We start from the raw sequence: 21,873 nt of genomic DNA, 5'->3' as shown, positions 1-21,873 counted from the left end.
GCTATTTTTCAGCATGTCAGCAAGCAGATGGAAAGGAAAGCCTGTATTGTAACAGTCCTCAGACATCAGCAGCTTTCCCACTCACACAAAAGGTAGAGTAGCAAAGCACTGAAAACAGCTCCATAGTTAATTGCAAGTCAATTGATTTCAACTGGATCATCAGAATCGGGCTGGTGCATTAAGCCAATCTCTATTCCCTGCCCTGCCAAAAGTGGTGCCAGCCAATTACTGAGCTTTTGAAGCTTTCTGCAGTATGCTATCCTTGTCTGGTTGAACTGAGATATGTGTGTGTATATATACATGTGTATTTACCAGAGGTGAATTTTTGCACTTTCTAAGGAGAAATTTTGTTTTGTTTTTCAAATATACCCACGAGCTTATTTGAACATGATCAGCAAAGCAAGTTACAGCTGCCTTGACGCTGTTCCAAAGCTTTAATCTTCCTAACAGCGTGGATTTCTCTAGAGTCTTTAAAGTATAATCTTTGGAGGTACATTATTATAAGCCTATTTATCATTCAAGATATATTAGCTGTTTCTTGTGTTGTATTACTTATTTGTTAGGATTTTTAAAAACAAGACTTTCCACAACCCCTGTAGCAATTCAGAAGAGCACTCTGATTGAATGACAAAAAGAGCTGCCTAATAAATAGTCTTCTAGTGATTCCTCCAAGAGCTTAATTAAAATAAACAAGCAGCAGAATCCTAAAACGATTACTTTTAATAAGATTTTTTTTTTAATCAGCTCATTTTACTTGTAATATTTCTAGTGTAAAGTGGCTTATTTCTCATTAGGCTCTTTCATAGTGCTGAATCCCTCACTTGTCCTGCTACAGTAATTACAGACATCTGTACAAGTTTAGCATAGAGATTGTGAAGTCCTAAAGGGGATACATTAAGTTGTTTGTATAAATTAAATGTAAGCCTGCTTTACCTTTGGGGAAGTGTTAGTGCTTATTTGTGCAAAAAAATATTTACAGAAGCCAACAAATTAATTCATGTAAACAGCAAATATAGTTAATGCTCATTTTCTGTGATAGGCTTTTGGCTCAGCTATTTTAACTTTCTACTTGGTATGTAAATCAAGTGTTATTTTTTAGTAGATTTAATTTTTTTTTTAATGTAGGTCTTTCTTACTAAAGATTTAAAACACAAATCAAAAGATTTTTTATTTTCTTCTGCCTTGGATCCACTGGTTCACAATTTAAATTTAAGTTCAAAATTAAGCTGTTTCAAATTACAGGAGATGCTTTAGACCTGTATGATGGACTAGAGATGCATCTTCATTAAAAAGGTTTTTTCTGCATTAAGTCATTACTTAAAATTGCTGTGTGAGGAGGAAAATGGTAATTCGTAACTATTAACCAGGGAAGTATTTTCCCCATGTATCTCATCCATTGGAAACATAAACATTACTTCCTGATCATACACTAAACATAAAATTGAAAGTTTCCATACAGTTAATACCATTAAAGCTGCTGATGCTACTAATGTGTGTTTTATTAAAGGCTTGTGCAAGGGCTAGGATGACAAGGGTCTTTGTTCCTGCCTACATACAGTTCCCAAAAGGCTGCACCCACTGTGTCATTTCTGAAGTTTTGATGGTCTGCTCATTGCTCCCCATTTAACATGTGGTCTTTCTACCATTGGTGATGACCATCGCTTAGAAGATAAAGAGAGAACTCAGAAGACAACTGCTGCTACTGAAATTAAGTGCCCCAGGACACTGTTCATCCACAAGAAGTGCAAGTGTTTGCAAAAGAAAGGTCTGTTCACCCAAGCAAACAAAACCAAGTTCTGAGTCAGCAAGTACTTTACTAACTTCAGTTGGTCCACTTCCATGTGTAAAATTGGGCATAACTACAACATGGGGATTTCCACAGTCTTTTCCATGAGACTCTGAAACTGTATGGTCTTACTGCAAATGTAAAGACTTATCCTAGATGAAAATGTGGTTGCAGGGCAAAAACCATCTTACTCATTATAAATGTTCACCCATCCTTTCCCCGGGTGGTCACTAAGCAGCTCAGCCTGAATCCTCCTCAGCTGTAGCTTGTTTTATTTGTTAGGCTAGTTTGAGAGTTTCTCTCAAAATCCCCACCCTTCTGCACTCAAGATAAGATGTAGTAACAGGGTTTCTCAAGAACAAGTGTGACCTTGCTGTTTGCGAAGTTCCATCTGTAGACTGCTATAGCAACTTCCATAGGAGGCATCTATTTACCCATTCAGGAGAAAAATCCCACTGAATGGCTGAGCAACAAGGGGAAAAAAGCAACCAGGTAGAAATTTACTGTGCTGATAGCATTTGTTCTTCCTTTCTCTAAGTGTCACAACAAGAAAGATCAAGAGAATTCAAAAAGGAGTCTTACAACTAGCAGTACTGCTTTGCTCCTGACTTATTGCAGCTGAAAGCACCATTATATGTCACTTGCAAAGCAGATAAAAATATTTCCTCTGTTACCTTAATGAGAAGGTCACTGTTATTTCAGTTCCTCTGTGGGAGCTAGCGGTTGTGAGGAACTTTGCTAATCCATGCATCATCTTGTTTTGTAGAGGGGGAAAATGGGACTGGGGCAAGCCACAGAGAACCTGCTATCAAGCATGCAGTGCCCAAATCACCTCAAAAGACTGTCTAGAAGATCTGTTCAAAAGGTAAACAGGTGCATTCAAGTTTGTATGGACTTGGAAGAGGAGAACCCCAGTGCAGACCTGAGCCTTTCTCCAACTGGCCTTACTGGAAAGCTGCAGCTATGTCCAGGAGACATGTCACCTTCCCAGCAAGGTGTTTCCTCATCTTCCCAAGTAGAATCTGCTCTGTCAGCTCTGCTACCACAGCCGCCAGCCCCTCCACCCTTACCCCCTGGAAATAAAGTGCCTCTTCCACCACTTCTTGTACCTGGCATGAATGCCCCATCACTCCCACCTCTCCAGCCATGCAGCAATCCTGAATGCAATCATTTTACTTGTGGCTATGGGGGGCAGCCTCATCCTAAGAAGATGCCAACATTGAGGATGAAGATGTTTCACTGGCAGAAGCTCCCCTCTGATGTGGTGAGACGTATGTGCTTTTTTTTATCCCTGGGCTGATTGGTTCATTTACTTCACATCCAAATAGAACAATACTGTTGCGGGGCTAGGCCTTGACATCAGGGAATAAGAACTTGCTGCTATGATAAAATATATAAACATGCATGTAAAAAAAACCCAACAAACCAAACCAAAACACAACCAGTTTGAGCCATAGGTGTCTTCTTGGGCAGAGATCTAAGTTCAGATTCATCCCCAATGTCTTCAGTGCCACCGTGGCCGTCTCTCCTAAAGAAAAAGGAGGTGAGATCCTTTGTTAAAGATGTTCCAGACCAGTTCATATTTTGAAGTGCCATGTGTTACTCAGATGGCTCCTGATGATTCTGCTAATAAGGTTGGGCTTGGGAGTCCCTGTCTTTTGCAGTGAGAGACATTTACCTAACTGGATGCAACGTCCCCTTTTTGGGTACCACAATTGTGCAATGTGTAACCAGTCAGCAATAGCAGAGAGAATTTGAAGCAGCCCGTTAAATTTATCTGCTGTCTTTGCTTCAGTGAATCGAATGTGGCAATAGTTTTCCAGGTTTAATTAGCCTTCAGAACTTTGGGATGCTATCTGTAGGAGCTGCCACTCTTAAATAATTAACATTTGTCCAGGACTAATTAGCATTCTATGTCATTCACCTTCTAAAGTGTGTTTTCCACAGTCACACTGCCTTGAAAGTGCTCCTTTACCGCTGTGGTCCATCTTGAAGATTACAAAATACTCTTGTGCTGAGTGGAAAGATCTGTTGAACCGTCATGCCCCGTGGTTCTTCCTAATGAACTCCTGGCACATCACTGATGAGTGTCTTGCAGCTGTTTTTTGTTGTGCTTCTCTCTTCCAGAAAGCCGCTCCATGTGGGCTGTGATGCCAAGCAGCAGCAAGGAACTTGTAGAGCCTGACTACACAAGCTTGGAGCTACTTTTTTCTGTCCCTCCAACACCACCTATGGAGAAAATGGGGCCAAAAATAAGGAAAGTAAAAGAGGTACTTCGGCTGCTCACTTTTTGTAGAGCCAGGCAAAATCCTTGAAATTTAAAAGCTTATTCATTCTTTATTGCTGTCAATAATTCATAATAAGAAAGCTTGAAATATTTTTATCATTTCCTGAGATTACCTCAAAGAAGCACTAGAGAGGTTTAGAATTAAACCTGAAGTAACTCTGCTGAGGGGCAGGTCTTCATCTGAGAGAAGGAGGACATGGAATTTCAATATTAACTCTTATCAACTGAATATTCTAGACAAATCAATTCCCTTCTCTATGCCTTTGCCTCTTTCTCTTTCTAGAACAGATCTAGCGACCTGTACTGTTTAAAATTGCTCTGAGTTTGATCATCTTGGCAGTCCTGGGTAATAATGGTTGGATTTGATCATCTTAAAGGTCTTTTCCAACCCATTCTGGGTTGATAATGTTATTATGAAGAACGAATCTTGTCCTACAAACAAGAGCTCTAAATTTTTGTTAAAATCAGGGTAAGTGTATTTCTGGCTCATTGTCTTTTTTTTCCTCTCTCCACAGATTACATTCATAGGTCCAAAAAAAAGCTTCCTTCTGAGTATATTTCTGAAGCAATTTAAGTGGTAAGATCTGGAGAGTACCAAGTGAATTACTTATTTGATGTGTCTGTGTTTATTGAGACTTTAAATGAGATAAATTTGGCAGAAATATTTTACATTTACATTTTATCTTTCTTTAGCAAAGAGTCAAATTTTTATTTTATTAAAAAAAAAAAACACAAAAATCAACCAAAACCTGAAAACAAAGAACAAACAATAAACCAATGAGATGTGGCAGTCTCTTTCCAGACAATTAATGCCATGTCTCAAATTGTTATTAGACCTAAAATAGAACACTAATTCCTGAAGACACGATAGTCACAATTAACAGCAAAATCATGTGAAAACATATTTTTCTTTGCTATTATTGACATAAATATCAACAGCTGGCAGCAAGCATTCATGAAGATTCCTGACTGGAAAATTCAAGTTATTGAATTGATTTTAAAGAGGCATCTCCGGGGGTTCAGATCCAATATGGTATATAGTTTATATCTGCGGATTTTCTATACATAGGACACAGTTCCTACGATTAAACAAAGGGAAATTTACCAAGTCACAGTCCTCACAGGGAGGGGGAAAAAAATAAACCACCAAACAAACAAAATAAAGGAATCTGTTCTAGCCTTTTTCAGAATACCTTTACTCCTAGATTCTCTGAAACTACTGCAGCATGTTCTGCGCTCTCCCTGCTCTTTGTGCAATGGCCCATAATGTGAGGGCTTCAAAAAGAAACTCAGCCCGGAAGCTCCTTTCTGTTAAGAATAAATCTGAATCAGAGGGATATTTTTATTTTATATATTATTATTTTCCCATTGCAAACTGAGTTTCAGTGGGGAAGAACTGTGCATAACCTAATTCAGTTGCTATTTCCTCTCCCTGCATGATTCCCTGGGCAGCAGTTAAGCTCTCCTGAGAGCAGCTAGTGACTGTGGGATCAAAGAATTTAGCCCCACTTGCACTCGTGAGGGATGAGGCTGCTCTGCAACCAGGTGCTGCCCCTGTTAGCACTGGTAGCTACCAGGACACAAGCTCTCCAGAGACCAAACCAGAGCAGCCTGAACCCATTTCAAAGATATGTTGTCTGCCTAAGATTCAGGAAAGGATTTGGGGTAAAACCTTCTGGGCTCTTTATAAATACTTCTAAGCATGAGGAAAGCCATTGGTTTTAGCACTGGCTTTCCTGCAAGCACTGGAGAAATTCAAAAGTAAACCTTTTCTCAGTGACACTGGATGCCCTCAGGAAAAGGAGAGCCCTCAGGAAAAGGAGAGCCCTCAGGGTTTGTTGTGTAAAGATGAACAAGCCCAGAAAGCACGTGTAGTTTATAAGGAATATTACTTTAGGTTTAAAAAAATCCTTTGCTTTTTCATATCTACACTGTACTTCTGAGGACTAAGATCCAAAATGTAATGTGAGGCAGATATAATAAAAACTACTTCATTTACTCCTAAAGTGCTAGCTGAGAGATCTGTATCTCTTCTGTTTGTCATGCTGCTACTCCCTACACCATTGCTCTACAGCACTTCTCATTCATACAGCTCCAATGAAGAGATTGCTGCCATGATTCAGAAAGGGGATAGTTCCAAGTTGGATGCTGAGATACTGAAGCAGCTACTTAAACTGCTGCCTGAAGACCATGAGGTACCTATTAAGTGTGTTATTCTGATGGAGTTCAGTGTGCTTTGTGCGCAGCTTGAAACATTTGCACTGCAAAAGCAAGAAGCTACAACTGGAATCCACATACCCCCTGCACCATCTCAGTCAATAATCTTCTAAGGCAGAGTGGTGGGAAGCCTGCCCCAGCTACAGATTTGCCTTTCACACAGGGGTTAGGCAACAGCCTGTTGGGAGCCTCAACTCTGCTGTAGATCAAGTGCTGTTCTTTACTCCCATTGTTTTAATTGGATGGATGAAGTACATTAGCATTTGTGGACTTAGGTGAATAAAGAGCCTTTAAGAGCAGGTTTCAATGAGGACAAAGGGAAAATACCTATCTTTCTAAAAGGGTTGCTGGACTTCTGTGTACTGCAGCTTGATGAATCCCTGCATACGGATCAGGGATTCATCCTACAAAATGCTGTACAAATACAGATGACCTTCCAGTCAAGACAAAACCTATGTGCTTGCCCTTGCAAACCAGTTCATATATGAGATTTATTGTATATCTGCCTTACTGCCATTGTCTGTGCACACAAGAGGTTCAGAAAAGCCAGCTTCATGCTTGTATGAAGCAATAGGCACCAGAAATATTTGTGTGGTTATTTTACTGTTTCATTCCCTGTTAGATAAATAGCCTGAAGTCTTTCAAGGAAGAAAAAACAGAATTAGCCAACGCAGATCAGTTTTATCTCCATCTCTTGGAAGTTCCTAGGTAAGCAAAATTTTCCTTGTCTTCAGTCTATGAGTGTGGTTCTTGTAAGATTTGTCTGTAAGAATGAAGACCTCTGTTTCTTGTGCTAGAAATATGTTCCTGCTATTCAGTCTTCAGGATAAATCATCTGACTGCTATTTCTAGAGCTGGTTTGAGAAACTTTTCCTTCCCAAAGGCTGAAGAGGCTTTCAGACACCTTTGGCAAACTACAGTTAATTTAACCTTGATATGAGGAAACTCTTGACTGGTGTACAGTAACTATCTGTATGGCATCAAGTTGCAGGCTGAATCCAACCACAAGCCTGCTGATTCACTGCACCACTGGTTTAGAGATTCCAGTCTGCCAAAGACAGCCCACAAACCTGTGAGTGAATCACAGCAATGCCTGTGCTTTCACGCAGTGAGATGAGGTATACACAGAGAAATCTTTATGCTGCTCATAAAAACATGTTGATATGTTGTAATTCATAGCAATAGCCCTCCATAAATCTGATCGGTTGCCATGCCACAACCAAAGATGCTTTGTCAAAAATTTCACGGTGAAAATGGGGCTTTTAATTGTCTAAAACTTGTATCTACCTTTAAAAGTACTTTAGAAAATGTTTTCATGGCTCTTCCACAACTTTAATCCATGGTTGAGCCATAAATATCGTTAAACGACATCACTGCAGAAATATTTTAAGTTTCTGTTTGGGATGTTAAAAGGAGGAACAAAAATCCTGGTTAGTGCTGCCTGGGAACCGGAAAAAAAATACGGCTTCATTATGCAAGGAAGTCATTGCCAGCTGTCAGTGCAACATTGCTTTGTGAAAGAGGAGACAATTGTTTCTAGGACATCTTTGGAAATACGTGTTTGATTTATTTATAATCCAATTCTTGTGTCATAGCATTAAGGAGAACATAACAATGCTGGTACTGAGCTTTGCCTAAAAATGGGCTGAACACAAGTCAGTTAATCTAGCATGTGAGGTTTGTTTTTGTGGGGTTGTTTGGTTAGGGTTTTTTTCTCTTTTAGCTATCATTTGCGGATTGAATGTATGCTGATTTGTGAGGAAACAAAAATTCAGCTGGAGTGTCTGTGGCCAAAAGTACAAGCCATCAGGACAGCCTGTGAAAGTAAGTGCATCAGTGCTATGCTTATGCTCAGGCACAGTTGTAGGAAGCCTCTCTTTTACTTGAATAGCATCAGTGGTAGCATATGCTACAATCCAATAAAAATTTACTTTTTAATTGCTGAATATGTCATGAATGTAAAAATTATTCTGCAGATTCCTTCTTCTAGGGTTCACTTTGCAGAATTGCGGTTTGCGCTGTCCTGCTCTGGAGTGGACCTCCTGTCAACATGAGTAACACACACCTCTCTCCTATCAGTGGTTCTGCAGAGAGGAAAGAAATTTCCTTTCTGTCCATGCCAAGTTCTGTTTGAATATAGGTCAGATTTTGATGTGCGGTGGAGATTTTTGTCTGTAACAATAAATTGGTTCCAGTTTTATTTCTAGTGCACACTGGTCGCAGTCCAGCTTAGCTCTGTAGTGTAGCAGGCCTCAGTGACATACCAGAATCTGGTCTGGCTTCCAAAATGGATGCCCCAAGTGATGTTCACCAGTGTTTCAGGACCATACCTCCACTCAAAATTAGTCTTGGTTCTAGTTTTAAGTAATCTTTCTTGAAGTTGCTCTTGGATTCTTGCTTCAGTTCAATAGTTTGAGAGTCAATGACCTCCTATTGAACATTTAAACTTCAAAACTTGTTTATGTTTCAACACAAAACTTGGCTATACCTGGCTGTCTGGTGTCGGTGCTATAGTTTCTCTTTACCGCATTGTAATCAATAGCACACTGCAGTCCCAACTGTTTGTCCCCAATCCATCCTGTTGCATGGATCAGGGTTTCTGTTCTATTTCTCCCTAAAGCTTTATTCTTGACCCAGATTCTCCTGCTAAAATGCACAGCTTCTGGTTATCACTCTCACTAAGGATGAAAATGAGGCAAAAAGCCCTGTGCTTTCCTTAGCTTAGACCAGTATGTGCTGGAAATGGAGGCTATAGTCATTCACAAGTTTATACACTTTTTCATATGCAGTTCTCCCTCGTAAGCAGCTGCAGAGATGACACATCTATACTCCAGACTTGATGGAAAAACTAGTTTTCCATCCATTTGCAGAGAAGAGATCACAATAGAAACTTACTCATTCCACTTCCATTCAGCTGATGTATTTCTGTACTGGTGTATTTCCAAACCCATAACGACGGCTTGACATAATCTTGGATAAGAATTTTGTTACCGCCACTATCAAACCCGAGGAAAATCCTGTTTCAGATAATTTAATTTATTGAAAATGTCTCTCTTCTTGTTTTTTCAGCACTTCTTACCAGTCACCGACTGCTAGTTTTCTGCCAATTGATTCTTAAAGTTGGAAACTTTCTGAACTATGTAAGTAAACTGATTTCTTTAATTGCTGTATTTCTAAAGATTAACAGAAAATACAAATGCAAGACTTGGAAGCCGAAGGAAGGAATATTTTTCTCTATCTTCTAGGGGCATCACACTGGAGATGCTGGAGGCTTTAAAATTAGTGCCTTGCTCAGACTAACAGAAACAAAAGCAAACCAAAGCCACATTACTCTGCTTCACTATATTTTGGAGGTACAATGAAACTGTGAAATTGTTCTTGTGTGCATTATTCTCAAGTATTTACCCATCAGAAACTAAGGGGCTTTGACCTAAGTAGCACCCTACTGTAGGTATCTGCAGGTGAGCCTCTATGCCTGAAATACACCGAAAACTTCTCCACATCTCTCTGTGCAGATGGGATCAAATCCACGTGCATTAATGTTTAGAGAGTTAACACTGAGTTTCCTTTCTCAAGTTCACTTAACGTATCTGCTTGCTGCTTCCGAACTCATCTGTCAAATGAAACTAATTTCAGTGGTATGAAGACAAATTCTAGGGTCAGCTTGCCCACTGTGGCAGCACATGGGATGTAAGCTTGAGCAGTTAAAAGACCTTTTGCTTTCTTTTTAACTCCCTATGCATGTCAAATTGAGAAAAAGAATGAACGAGACAAAATTTATCCCTACACTTATAAGAATGGAAACTGAAGTGTTAATTGTTCAGCTGAAAACCTTTCATACTCTTTGACTGACTGTAACAACTTTTCACTTCAATTTTAGGAGATTGAAAAGAACCACAGAGATCTGTTGCAGCTTCCCAAAGATCTTGACTTTGTTTCCAAGGCAGCAGGGTAGGACATTATTGTTTGTTTTTGTCATGTATGAATTACCAACCTCTTTAAAGCTAACAAGGAGCTGAGTCATTTTATGATGCTGAAATAAGGTCACAGGACTTCTCTGCTGTGGGAGAGGTTCCATTCTAACACCAAATAACGCTGAGATTTGTAATTAATCTGGTTAAGACTTTTCATGTAGATTTTTATTTTCTATGATCCATTACTAAAACTGCACAAACAGTGAGCTCCCTCATTTCCAAGGATCAGATTCTTACATACAACGCAATAGAAAGATGCAATTTCCCTGAAATTTCTTAGTCATATTCATGTGCAAGCCCATCAGGAGGTACATGCACAGAGCTGGTGTAAGGAGGGAATGACTGGGGTGATATACTAGCAAATGGGGGTCCTCAGGAGTTCCTGAGTTTCTAGCACAAGTTTCTAACACAAGTTTTTAATATACCTGGGTAAAAAGAATAAAGTCTGTTTCTGCAGACTTTCCCCCCTGTGCCTGAAAGCCTCATGAGTCTAGTGCCAGCTCTTTCTGTTGAGCTCAGAAGAATCACAGAGAGATATGTTAGATTACACTAATCAGAATCCACATTGATAGCATCAGAATTAACATTTTCAAATCCTGCTATGAATTCATAAGAACCTTGCAATGTGTGAGATTTCCTTGTATCTAGAAGCAGGGGTAACTTTTAAACCTGGAAATGAGTTAGCATTTGTTAAGTAGCTGCTTTTTTTTTTTTTTTTATGTATTTTTATGTAGTAGCACAACAGAAAATATTATGGCTTTTCTGAGTTATCTGTGCAGAATTTAAGTTGGATGTTGTTTTGAAACATGAATTTATTTGGGGGTTGTGTCATAACGGAAATACTTTTGTTACCTTTTGTTATCTTGATGGTCAGTGATATAAATGTGCTGGCTTTTAAATAATTGCCTTCTACGTTAGTCAAACTTACAGAGTTGACCTGTGGAGAACTGTTTACAATGCAAACCCTGCAAGGGACTCTTCTAATGCTGCTCACACCTGCAGGCACTGAGAAACACAACAAGCTTTGCTGATTCAGTACTTTTTATCTGGCACAAAGAGATAGCACAGATTCTTTCTTAAATAAGGGTCTGAGGATACCAAAAAGGATTTATCTAAAGAACTACTGCAAAAGCAGGGTCTGGGTTGGATGATTACCTCTACATTCATTTGCAGAGATGTTACTGCTTGCAATAATCTTTTAACTTAACAAAAACAAAAGACTCATCCCTTCAATGTACTGTCCTTTTTGTGGACCTTTCAGAATCCACTTTGATGCTATACGGGCAGAGGCAGGTGCCAATTTGAAGAAACTGCTGGAAATAGAGAAGCGTTTATTTTTGTCGACAGATGATGTAAAAATGCAGCATGCAAAATCTGTTCAAGTAGGTAATGTGGGTGTGACATGATTCCCGTCCTTCTTCCAAACACTGTAACTCTCTTCTCAACCCCCCTGTAATTCAGGTTGCATTTGGACATAGAGCTCTATGTGAAAGGGGTCATAGCTACACTCCCCCTGCGCCCTGGTGGAAGGAGCATCCCATACTCTTCTCCACTTCTGTAATGTGGTATTGTGATGAGGAAACAGCTGAGGACTAGTCAGCTTTGTGTGTGGGCAGAAGGAAGGAAGGCCCTAAAAATGAAATGTAGAATGCAACTATAAATGCAGACAGTGCAGTACAGAAATATGTTTTGTCTCGCTGCTCTTAGGGGAAAAAAAAGTGAACAGATTTGCAATATGCTTTTTTTGTGGTTTTTTTCCCCCTCCTTTGCACATATTTCCAAACATTCCAGCTTTTTATGTTCTCAAAACAGGGTCACTTATGTAAAGCTAAAAGGCAGAAACCCTAGTGCTGTATCTGCCTTGATCAGTCATCCCAGGTTGTGCCAATTACCATATGGCTCTGTGATGAAAGTGGCAACATGCAATAAGTTGCTTTGGGACAAATGGAAGTGAGTAAAGCAGATGGTTCAATGAAGAAGAAAATACCATACATTGTGAACTGTTCTTAATAGTCAGGTTCTTTTAAACTGACTGCTCTGTGTTAACAGGTTTGAGTCTTCTGGGCAGCTCAGAATATGTTACTTACTATAGGTACATAAATTGATTTGTAAACTGTGTCTCAGGACAGTCTTGATGCTTCAAAGGACCTGCAGAAGGAATTTGCAAGCATTGAAAGGAAAAAGGAAGAACTTGCTGATTATCTTTGTGAAGACCGAACAAAATTGTCTTTAGAAGATGTTTTTAGGACAATGAAAACCTTCAGAGAGCTCTTCCTCAAGGCCTTACAGGTGGTTTGCTTTTCTGACCATTTAGACATAGGTTGAAAACTTTCATGGGTTTTTAAGCAAGCAAGAATTTCTTTTTTTCTTCTACTCCGTGCTGGGCTAAACCAGCATGAGGGTAACTCTTTATTTGCTTATAACATGAAGCAAGAAATAAGCATGTGGGCAAATATAAAATGTGATTGATTTTTTTTTCTTTTTTCTTTCTTTTCTGGAGAACTAGGAAACCTCCAAGTTGTTCCATCGCAAAATTATTAATCAGGCCTCAATGCAATAGAAGCTTAGTGGTGTGTGGAAAAAATGAACAACCTGACATGCTCTATAGGCTTTGCCAATAGGCAAAAGATGAATTTTCCAATAGACAAATCTAACTGGAAGATATATTTATTACATCTAGGTGTTTTATTGTACTAGTTAGCTCAAAACACTATGTTTTTTGTCCTTTACAAAACAAAGTATCTCACAAGAGATTGTATTTGGCACTTTATCAATTTATAAGGCTTGCAATAAGGAGTAAGAAAACAGGAACTCTACCACAAATGTTGAGTAGAGCACCTTCCAGCTGGTTCTCTAGAGGCCTTCGCAATCTCACAGCCCCTACTGTCTACTTCACTCCTGAATGAATATATTTCCTTTAGGGTTTTCTTAACACCTCTTTTTATCACCCCTTAAGCCAGGTGATAGTGGCTTCAGATTTATGTATTTTAACAGCAACAATCACCCACTCCTTTGCTGCACCCAGGAGAGCCCCAGACTGGATTTGCCTTTTATAGAGAAAATCATCCACATTACAAGAAATATTGCAAGAATACAGACAACTATGCTGGGCAATGTCAAGGCAAGAGAGGCTGAAGGAGTGCTATTGCATACACCATAGTTTCAGATGAAAACAAAGGAGCTTCTGGGGAAGTGGTGGAAGATGAAAGATGAAAAATATATCCTGAATGTTCCCAATACCTGATTGTCCTGTGAGGAACTGGGCTTTGATTTTGCAAGCAATACGGATGCCCAGGCTCCAAAGCAATGCTATAGCACCACAGACAGTGTGGAAAATAAACCCTATGAACCACAGATCCTCTGTCAATACACTTAATCCTTATAGTTCCTAAAGCTGTAGGCAGGAAGAATAGAATTAAGAGTCAAGAACATAACTGCTCAGCATATGTGGAGAGCTATACTGGGAAATTGCTGTGAAGCGTAAATGCAACAACTGCAGTTATTCTAAGAAGCAATACCAATAAAAGTTATGTACTGTCCTAGTACTGCTGCAGAAGATTCACACTACTTGTTTGGGTGCTGCTTGTTCACAGTTAGGTTGGAGCAACTAGGAAGAGGCTTCTTTCTATATAGTCAACTTATAAACTCCTTTTCATCCTATTTTTGGTTTCATTTCTCAGCAGCACCTCACCTCAAAGGTACCACAGCTGTTAGCCCTATGGTTTGCATCTTTGTTACTGCGATTGCAGACCTGTAATGTAATCTCCTCTCCCTTCTTGCCTTGCTTTATCCTATTCCTGTAGTAAAGATACTCTCTGTGCTTGAAATGACAACATACTGGAAACTTGAAGGTCTTAATTTTTAAAGCATATTTTTGTTGTGCAATTTTCATTTTTACACTAGAATCAGCCATGTGCATTCTCTTTACAGTGCCATTTGATGTAAGTTTTAAGGCTGAGGTGTAACCTATATTTTGAGATGTCTTCTGTGTAAAGCAGGTCTCTTAGCATTACCAAGTCACTAGCGCTGTCTTTCCATTCTCACACCACACAAGAAAGGAAACAACTATGATATAGACTGATACTTCATGTCTCCTGGCCTTACATAGAAAGATTTGGGTTTTGTCTCTTTGTTTAAACATAACCTTTTTCCGTTCCCTGAGAGTTCTTTCTGGTGTCTCATTTTTTAGGTAACAAAAACTGAGCTACACAAATGAAATTACTACAGTAAGAACCTGCCCTCTTCCTCTTCATGTACTTGAAGTGGGGGAAGAGGAGGGAGGGCTTTTCAAACACTCAAGTGATCCCCAAAACTGAAAAGGAGCTGGTTTGTCACCCGGGGCTGATGATTGTTTCACCAATTCTTAAAAAATAAAAGGAGCAGATGGCAGGAGGAAGGAGACAAGGAGAAAACAGCTTCCCAGCTCAAGGTTAAAAAAACAGAATGGGAGATATACTGAGAACTGAGTTGTAAAATTGTGCGGAAAAGAAACACTGTGTGATTATAGGGAACTGGGAGAAACATTTGAATTCCCTTAGTAGTTGCAGCTGTTCAAAGAGGGGAGCTCCCGAAAAAGAGGCTGTCTAATCTCAGACAAAGGAGAAAAATGTTAAACAGAAAATGCTTTAGGAAGTACTCAGTTGACAGAAGTTATATAGACAGCTCTGTGAGAAGATAGTTCCTTTGAGTTCTCCCCTAGGATTATCAAGCCAGAGCAGCTGCTCCTCAGTAGGGTGCATATGGTGTCAGAACAGGATGTGCTTTAGTTAGTGTGGGGATAAACAGTTGCTGTGGAGCATCTTTTCATTCAAAGATCAAGCAAATACCTAACATCCCACAAAGTGCAAATCCAAAGTGATACCCTCTTTCATTCAGTGTCATCCGTACAGCTGCCTTCAGTAATCTAGGAGATGGAGAAGTGATTGCGAATACTCATTCCTCTGCCTTGTTACCAAGCTACCTTGTTGAGCTTTCTTATGGTGAAGAAACTCTGACAAAAGTGTGTTTGTGTCAAATTGTTCTATATATTTTTAAAAAAAATTCTCTGAACAATTCTGTTCAGGCTTGCTCAATCCATAAATTTACTCTTAATGTGTTTCGGTTTGTTCTCAGTACTGTGTGTGTGCTGCCCAAGTAATGTACCCCTGAATTCGCCTCCTTTATTCCTTGTGGCATGTTACATAGAGACATTCTCCCAGGGCCCACAGATCTGCAAGTTTCTAAACAGCCATAATATCTCAAAGATATTATGCTAGGAATTTATCAGGCAAGCACATAGGAGGCATGCAGTGATGAAAAGTTTTTAACCTCCCCATAAGACAGCACCACCTCTTTCTTTCAGAAGCACCCTCCATTCAGGGCAAATATATGGTCTTCTTTGTCAAAAGTACATGATTTTTCTCTTCTCTTTTAGGCATCCAGTGAAGGTGCACCATAACCTTGAGCCTATAATGCTTCTATATTTCAGAGAGACTAACTGTTAAGGTTCATAAGTTTTCCTTATTTGTCTGGAAATTTCTTTGGACCAAAGAATTCTAGGCTTTTATTTTCTATAAGGTCTCTAAGACTTGTGCAAGCTTCCTGGGACTTCTTCAGCCCATCTTATGGAAATAGTGGCAGATGACCCACAGCAATCAAACAAATCTATCACTATAATGGGATAATGTCTTTCCTGATGCCAAACTCCCCCCAGAGAAGACCATACATGTCTCATCAAGAATCCTATCTGCATCAAATCATCAACATCTGCCTGGACATTATTAAATTTTGTAATATGGCACAGCAGGGCTCTTCTCTTAGCATCACACATCTCTAGGACAGCAGGACAAATAACTGCTAGTCTACCTACAATACCTAGATAAGCTACTGGCTGATAGCAGACAGAAGCAGTCAAGCTTCGAGGTGGTGGTGGCATTGTTCTGTTGATGACTGCAGCTCTGCAACAAGGACTGCATAAGCTTTTAAGAAAATGGCTTTTGCCATCCTGATGTTCTGCTACGGTTATCCCAGTTGTTCAGAACTACCCTCAATGGTGATACTTACCAAAACCCAGAAATACTCTTCCACTGAGCCAAGGTCTTCCTTTATTAGGAGTAATCATTCAATTGCTTTCTCTTCCTCCATTAATCATATCATCCTGGTACCAGCAGCTCTGTGGAAATCAGAGTCCTGCCTGTCTGAATAAATCCCAACAGGATTTATGCCATCTTGGTAGTTGTTTGACTGGTACCAACAGACATCCAGCCTTGAGTCTGCCACTGAATACTAGTGAAGCAATACAGCTGGCAAATTTAATGCCTGCCTGAAAAGAAACTGTGAATTGCTGTTTAACACAAGTTGAGGAGTTCCTGAAATTTCTGGTAGAAATCCCTGAATGCAAACAATATAAAATCAAGGTTGCTATGGAATAAATTTCTAACATGCTAATTAAGTTAAGCTAATGTTCTGCATTTCAGTCCATAGTTGAATGTTTCAGTTAAAGCTAATGATATAGTTTGCTTGTAACATCATCATATGGAGAAGGCCCAAGGGATTGACCAGGAAGCTGGTCTGCTATTTACCCTCGAATCCCAGCAGCTGAAAGCTTTCAATGTGCATAGGACATATTCAGAATACCTATTCATTGCAAATTGAGAGTTTCTTAACCAGCTTTTCTTTCAGGAACTCTTAATTTTTTTGTCATTCCATCTGATTGCAGGAAAATCAAGAAAGAAAGGGACAAGCTGCAAAGTCTGAGAAAAGGAAAAAACAGCTTAAAGAAGATGAGGCAAAGAAGCCAAAGAGAGAGTATGGAAGTACATTTAACAAAAAATAATTCTGATTATATCAGCCAGTCTTTTGTTAACTAGGAGGAAATTATCTGTTTAGCTGTAGTTGTTCTAATACAATGACAGTGATTTAACCATGGATGATGCACTTGCCATGCAGATAGTATAGTAAGACATAAATTCTCAAGTGCACGTGAATTCTTGGAAGAAATCCTGAGAGGGATGTCAGAAGAAAACATCACTTGCAATGAACAAGTTACTACTATTTTGCTTAGAGGTAGGTGATACCCTGCTATAGCTACGAATAGTTTTTAGAAAACTTGTTAGGGTGTAGAAAGTTGCATATGCTTGAACTTCAAGCTGTGCTGTGTCACTGTGGTAGGTAAGTTGTGTTACATGTTACTGTTACCACAACATTTGCCTTTTCCTGATTAGATGTCCGATTCCTTAAAGTGGCTATGAGTGTGCTCTAAAGGGGTGACTGTGCTTTGCTGAAGCACAGCTGATTGACATAAATACAGGAAAGCTTTTGTTGTGCTGGGCCTACCTGGATATAAAGCATTTCTAGTGCTACTATTGGCATGTGTATGTTTTAAAATTCTATTTTGGAAAATACTTGTCATCCACATTTCTTGACAATTTCTGCCAATAACATTTGACTGTGATTCTTGATTCTTCAGAGAATCACTGCAAAAATGGCATTAATAAATCTGACTGGAGTTCAAGTAAATATTACACTAGATGCTCACCCTCTGAAAGGCTGTAGTTTCCCTTGTATCAGATGTCTTCTTTTAGCTCCTCTTTCACAGTTACTTCTTTTTATAGTAAGAAATATTATATAGGAATAAATTTTAAAAATGCATAAACTTCACTGAAAACTGACCAAAACAAAGTTTTCAACATTGTCTTGACAATATGCTGCACCGCAAATATGTTTTATGTACTTTATAATCATAACATGCTTAATGTAAGCCTGCAGATTAGAACAATAAACCTTTTTGCTGTAAATACAGAAAAGTAATTTAGTATACGGTAAAATAGTATTATAAAGTGACATTCAACAGCCATAAATATTGACGATGTGCTTCAACCCTGCGAAGAGAAGAAGCACCAGACCAGAAGAACCTTCTGCACCTGCAGCATGCAATTTAGAGGGAACTGTCATTATTTTTGGTCTTTTGTGAGAAGGTGAATTTAATTCTTGGCATATAAACATAAACTTGAGAGAGCATTTAGACTGAATTATTTTTCCGTACTTATTTTAGAAAGCTATGTGTAGCACTGTGACAATGAGAATAAGACATTTTTAAAATCCATTTTAATCTCCATCAGGATGTGGTGACATGAATTACAGAGTGTATCACATCTGGCATGGCAAGATGTTGGAGCACATCTTAACATTCTTCGGTTTGTGTAAAACCTTTTTTTTTCTTTTTATTTATCATATATTTAGCAAGTTAATTATCCTCTGTATTAATTTTCTGAAGGGGGGAATGAAAAGACAGTAAATTGGCAAGGACAGACAAAAGAGGTGAAGACAGTAACACCCATTGCTGATGTATTATTCACAGACCACAAGGCAGGGCTTGCAGCTACTCCTGAAAGACTGCTGAGAACCAAGCTGAGTCAGAAGTTGTTACCAAAATGTATGTAATTCAAATGTATGGCATTGTCACGGAATGGGTGGTCGCCTTTGGCCAGTAGATGATAGGTGTTAGGGAGACCCTCCCATTAAATCATGAGGTTTAGAAAGCACCCCCTTGCTTTCCAGCTGATATTAGAGGGGCTGGGTTCAGCTGGATCCAATCCTAGTCTCAGACTTGGTTTATGCCCAAGGATTGTGTAGTGCTTGCACCTTCTTGTCCAAATTTGTCCCTCCAACACTCTCACATTACAAGGGAGGTTTCCTCAAACCCTTTATATTTGACCAGCCTGCCAGTTTCCCAAGAAAGATGAGATCCTTGTGTCTGACCAGCCCATCTGCATCCCATTACGTGGAACCTACCACACAGCCCAGAGGATGATTCATCTAACCTATTCAGGAACCTGCACCAACAGCATCTTTTAAAACCACTTATTTCAATTATTCAAGTCTCTGGAGACTTACACAGAACAGATTTCAGCTGAAGTCTTTTATTACACAAAATACAAGTTTGTGACAGGATAATGTTCAGATATCGCCAGTGATGAGGTCTGCAAAAACAAGCTTGAAGTGACACACAACCAGACTATAATCGCTAATAACAGGTAGCATGAGTTAGTCATTTAGCATGCATAAGATACAGTTCTTACCCAACAGGCAGCCCTATGGGGGAGAAGACAGGTTCAGTGCACCAGCTGATCCCAGAAGTTACAACGAAGTTATCCCTCCTTTCCTAATTTCACATATTTATACAATTTGATTCAGGTTACTAACTCCCCATGACCCCCCCACATTTTTGGATTGGTTAGTTAATTTATATAATGTTACATCATTTTCATTGAAAGGACACCCCAGTCATGCTTTGCTGATGCGTGAAGCCGTATATCAACGATGTCCATGTACTTCCGGTCCTTCAAGATTAGAGATTTGTTAGCTCTGTTTCTTAATCTGCCTATACAAGGGCAAAGCCTCCTCTCCTGCTATCAGTTCTTTGTTCACTAGTGTTGCTCATTCTGACCTTGTAGGAGGCGCTTAGAGGTGTCCAGGCTTTTCCATAGTAACACAGGTTTAAATTTTTTAACTATAAGCCTATGGAGTTTGAGTGACTCTAGTCATGCATACTTTGCTACAGAATGGTGTAAAATTCTGTAGCTTTGCTTTTAAAAATGCAGACATAGTTTCCTTGCTTGGCAGCTGCTGTGCTGTTATCAGCACATGGTACCTTCAAGTTCTCGTTCCTGCAGGGAGTATAACAGAGCGGTGATTCCACTCCACCCTACCCTCTGTTCAGTTTCTCTTAGCATATGACAAGGTTGCTGAGTTGCCTGGGCAACTATCACAGGGTAGATTCCATGCATCCCATCCTAGAAGTAGCAGCTGCATTTTACCCTAAGATTTCCTTAGTGTTAAAACTTCAGGGGGTTGGGGGGAGGCAGTCTCTAATTTCCCCCATTATCCCACAGGCATGATTAAGAGAACAGAGCAATATCCTAGTTGATTACATGTATTAAAAACCACTTTTCTGTGAATTTAAGATAGGATTTCCAAAGTAATAAAGATCCTGCTGATTCTAGGGGCCCAGACATCTAGGGTTTTTTCAACTTCTCCGAACATGTTTACATATATATTTGCATTGAGATTTTTTTCCATGCCTGATAATAGATTAAACAACTACCCTGATTTACTTTCTCCAGTTTCTGTTGCAGCAGCTTCAGTTATTGTGCATTTAAATTCTTCAGGAGAATTATATCAGATACTTACAAAGACCAATTCTAGATCTTATTTCAAGTAAAAAATAACATGAAATCTATTTATATATGTGTTATTTCAAAATAAATAACATATAGAGGTTTCTTTAGCTAATCAAATGAAAAATGAGCTGCTTTTAACGGAAATTTGAAGACACAGCTAATGACAGGAGTAAGTGACAGAATAAAAACACTTAGAAAAAAACCACAGAAGTGTGCAGTTAAATACCTGGTGAGAATTTATGCATTATGTCACTTTGATATTGTAACTGCAGCAGAAACAAAATGCTATTAAAAGATGCAAAGCAAGTAAATTTTGAAGAACAGGAGTCCCACAGCGTAACTGCCATCACTCCATACAGAATCCAACTGCAAAGACCCCAGACCAGTTTCTTATGTTGATATATTCAGGGACAAATTCAAGAGAGTTTTTCTCTGGTAAAACTCTTACTGTCTGTACTTACACAGGACTTACTCATTTGGCTGTGAGTAACAAACTGATAGATAAAATGTCATCAGTATAAATTGGTCTTGCAATAGTAAAAGCATCTACTCTTCAAGAACTAGGGAAATAAGCAAATATTCTGCTGCTAAAAGCCTACTGCTTACTGAGTTACTGTTGTGTTGGTTGGCTTTGCTTTTTTAAAGCATGTAATAATGGTTTAAAAACTGCGTATTAATGATAAGTACAGCTTTCACTGCAGAGCTTACTTAGTGCATTGTACTCTTGTAGGTATTCGTAATCCAGGATGTATTTCATTTCTGCATATGTTCATTTTAGTAAGCAGACCTAAACAAATCTGTGAGGCTTATTAGTTGTGTTTTTAAATCACATTCTAGCAGATAAGATCCTGAGCAACTGCTTCTCTTGTGCTGATAGTGAAAACTGTTGTGGGTTTTTTATTTTATTTATTTTTAATTGTAACTGAAAGGACAGACTATATGGCTTTTAATCGCCCAAAGAAGATGGTGAATAATTGAGAAAAAGCTTCTTAATTGCATCTGGCAATACAAAACTGTTAAGCAGTTAATTTAATTTCACATGAACTGGAAACGGCAAGATTTTCTTAGAAAAAAGACTGACCCTGTGCCCTGGAGTCAATGAGTTTGACAAAGTTCTTGTTCTGGGAGTCTGGCAGACTTTGGGCCATGCTCTCGTAGGCAAATGCAGCATAACCATACTGCATTGCTCCTTTAATCTCTTTTAAAACATACATCTCCCTGCAGAATCTCCAACTCATTATGCTGTCTGGAGAGGTGATTCAAATTGAGCTCATTTCATTAAAACATTCCTTTAGTGACAGTCCAAATACCATGTTGTGGGACATTAGCTCTGGTTTATATATTCCCTCTTCATGAGGGACTTGGTAGCAAAGCCAAGTACCTGCTGTGATACCCCTCTCATAGCTTGACACAACAAACAGTGGAATAAATGTGCCCACTCACAGACAT

At 39.1% G+C, this 21,873-nt stretch overlaps 1 protein-coding gene across 7 annotated transcripts; it reads left to right on the top strand.

Annotated features, from left to right (window-relative positions):
- The first annotated feature begins 2,193 nt into the window (after nucleotides 1-2,193).
- On the top strand, nucleotides 2,194-18,485 carry LOC136017373 (inverted formin-2-like). 7 transcript variants are annotated; one of them, XM_065685613.1, is made up of 13 exons: nucleotides 2,194-2,278; nucleotides 2,553-3,057; nucleotides 3,914-4,056; nucleotides 4,589-4,650; nucleotides 6,166-6,268; nucleotides 6,913-6,998; nucleotides 8,014-8,114; nucleotides 9,360-9,430; nucleotides 9,536-9,643; nucleotides 10,171-10,241; nucleotides 11,526-11,646; nucleotides 12,410-12,553; nucleotides 16,962-18,485. In XM_065685613.1, exons 1-13 carry the CDS (start codon nucleotides 2,246-2,248, stop codon nucleotides 17,076-17,078), a joined length of 1,665 nt encoding a protein of 554 aa, XP_065541685.1. In that variant the 5' UTR covers nucleotides 2,194-2,245; the 3' UTR covers nucleotides 17,079-18,485. The 7 variants fall into 7 exon arrangements, with proteins under 7 accessions (XP_065541685.1, XP_065541684.1, XP_065541687.1 ...); XM_065685612.1 differs by having other exon boundaries at nucleotides 12,389-12,553; XM_065685615.1 differs by lacking the exon at nucleotides 16,962-18,485 and adding an exon at nucleotides 14,454-16,825 and having other exon boundaries at nucleotides 12,389-12,553.
- The last annotated feature ends 3,388 nt before the right edge of the window (nucleotides 18,486-21,873 follow it).

The sequence above is a fragment of the Lathamus discolor genome, chromosome 6 (assembly GCF_037157495.1).
Source record: "Lathamus discolor isolate bLatDis1 chromosome 6, bLatDis1.hap1, whole genome shotgun sequence".
NCBI lineage: Eukaryota > Metazoa > Chordata > Aves > Psittaciformes > Psittacidae > Lathamus > Lathamus discolor.
Note: the sequence above shows the minus strand (reverse complement) of the source record. Positions and strands in the feature narration are given on the sequence as shown.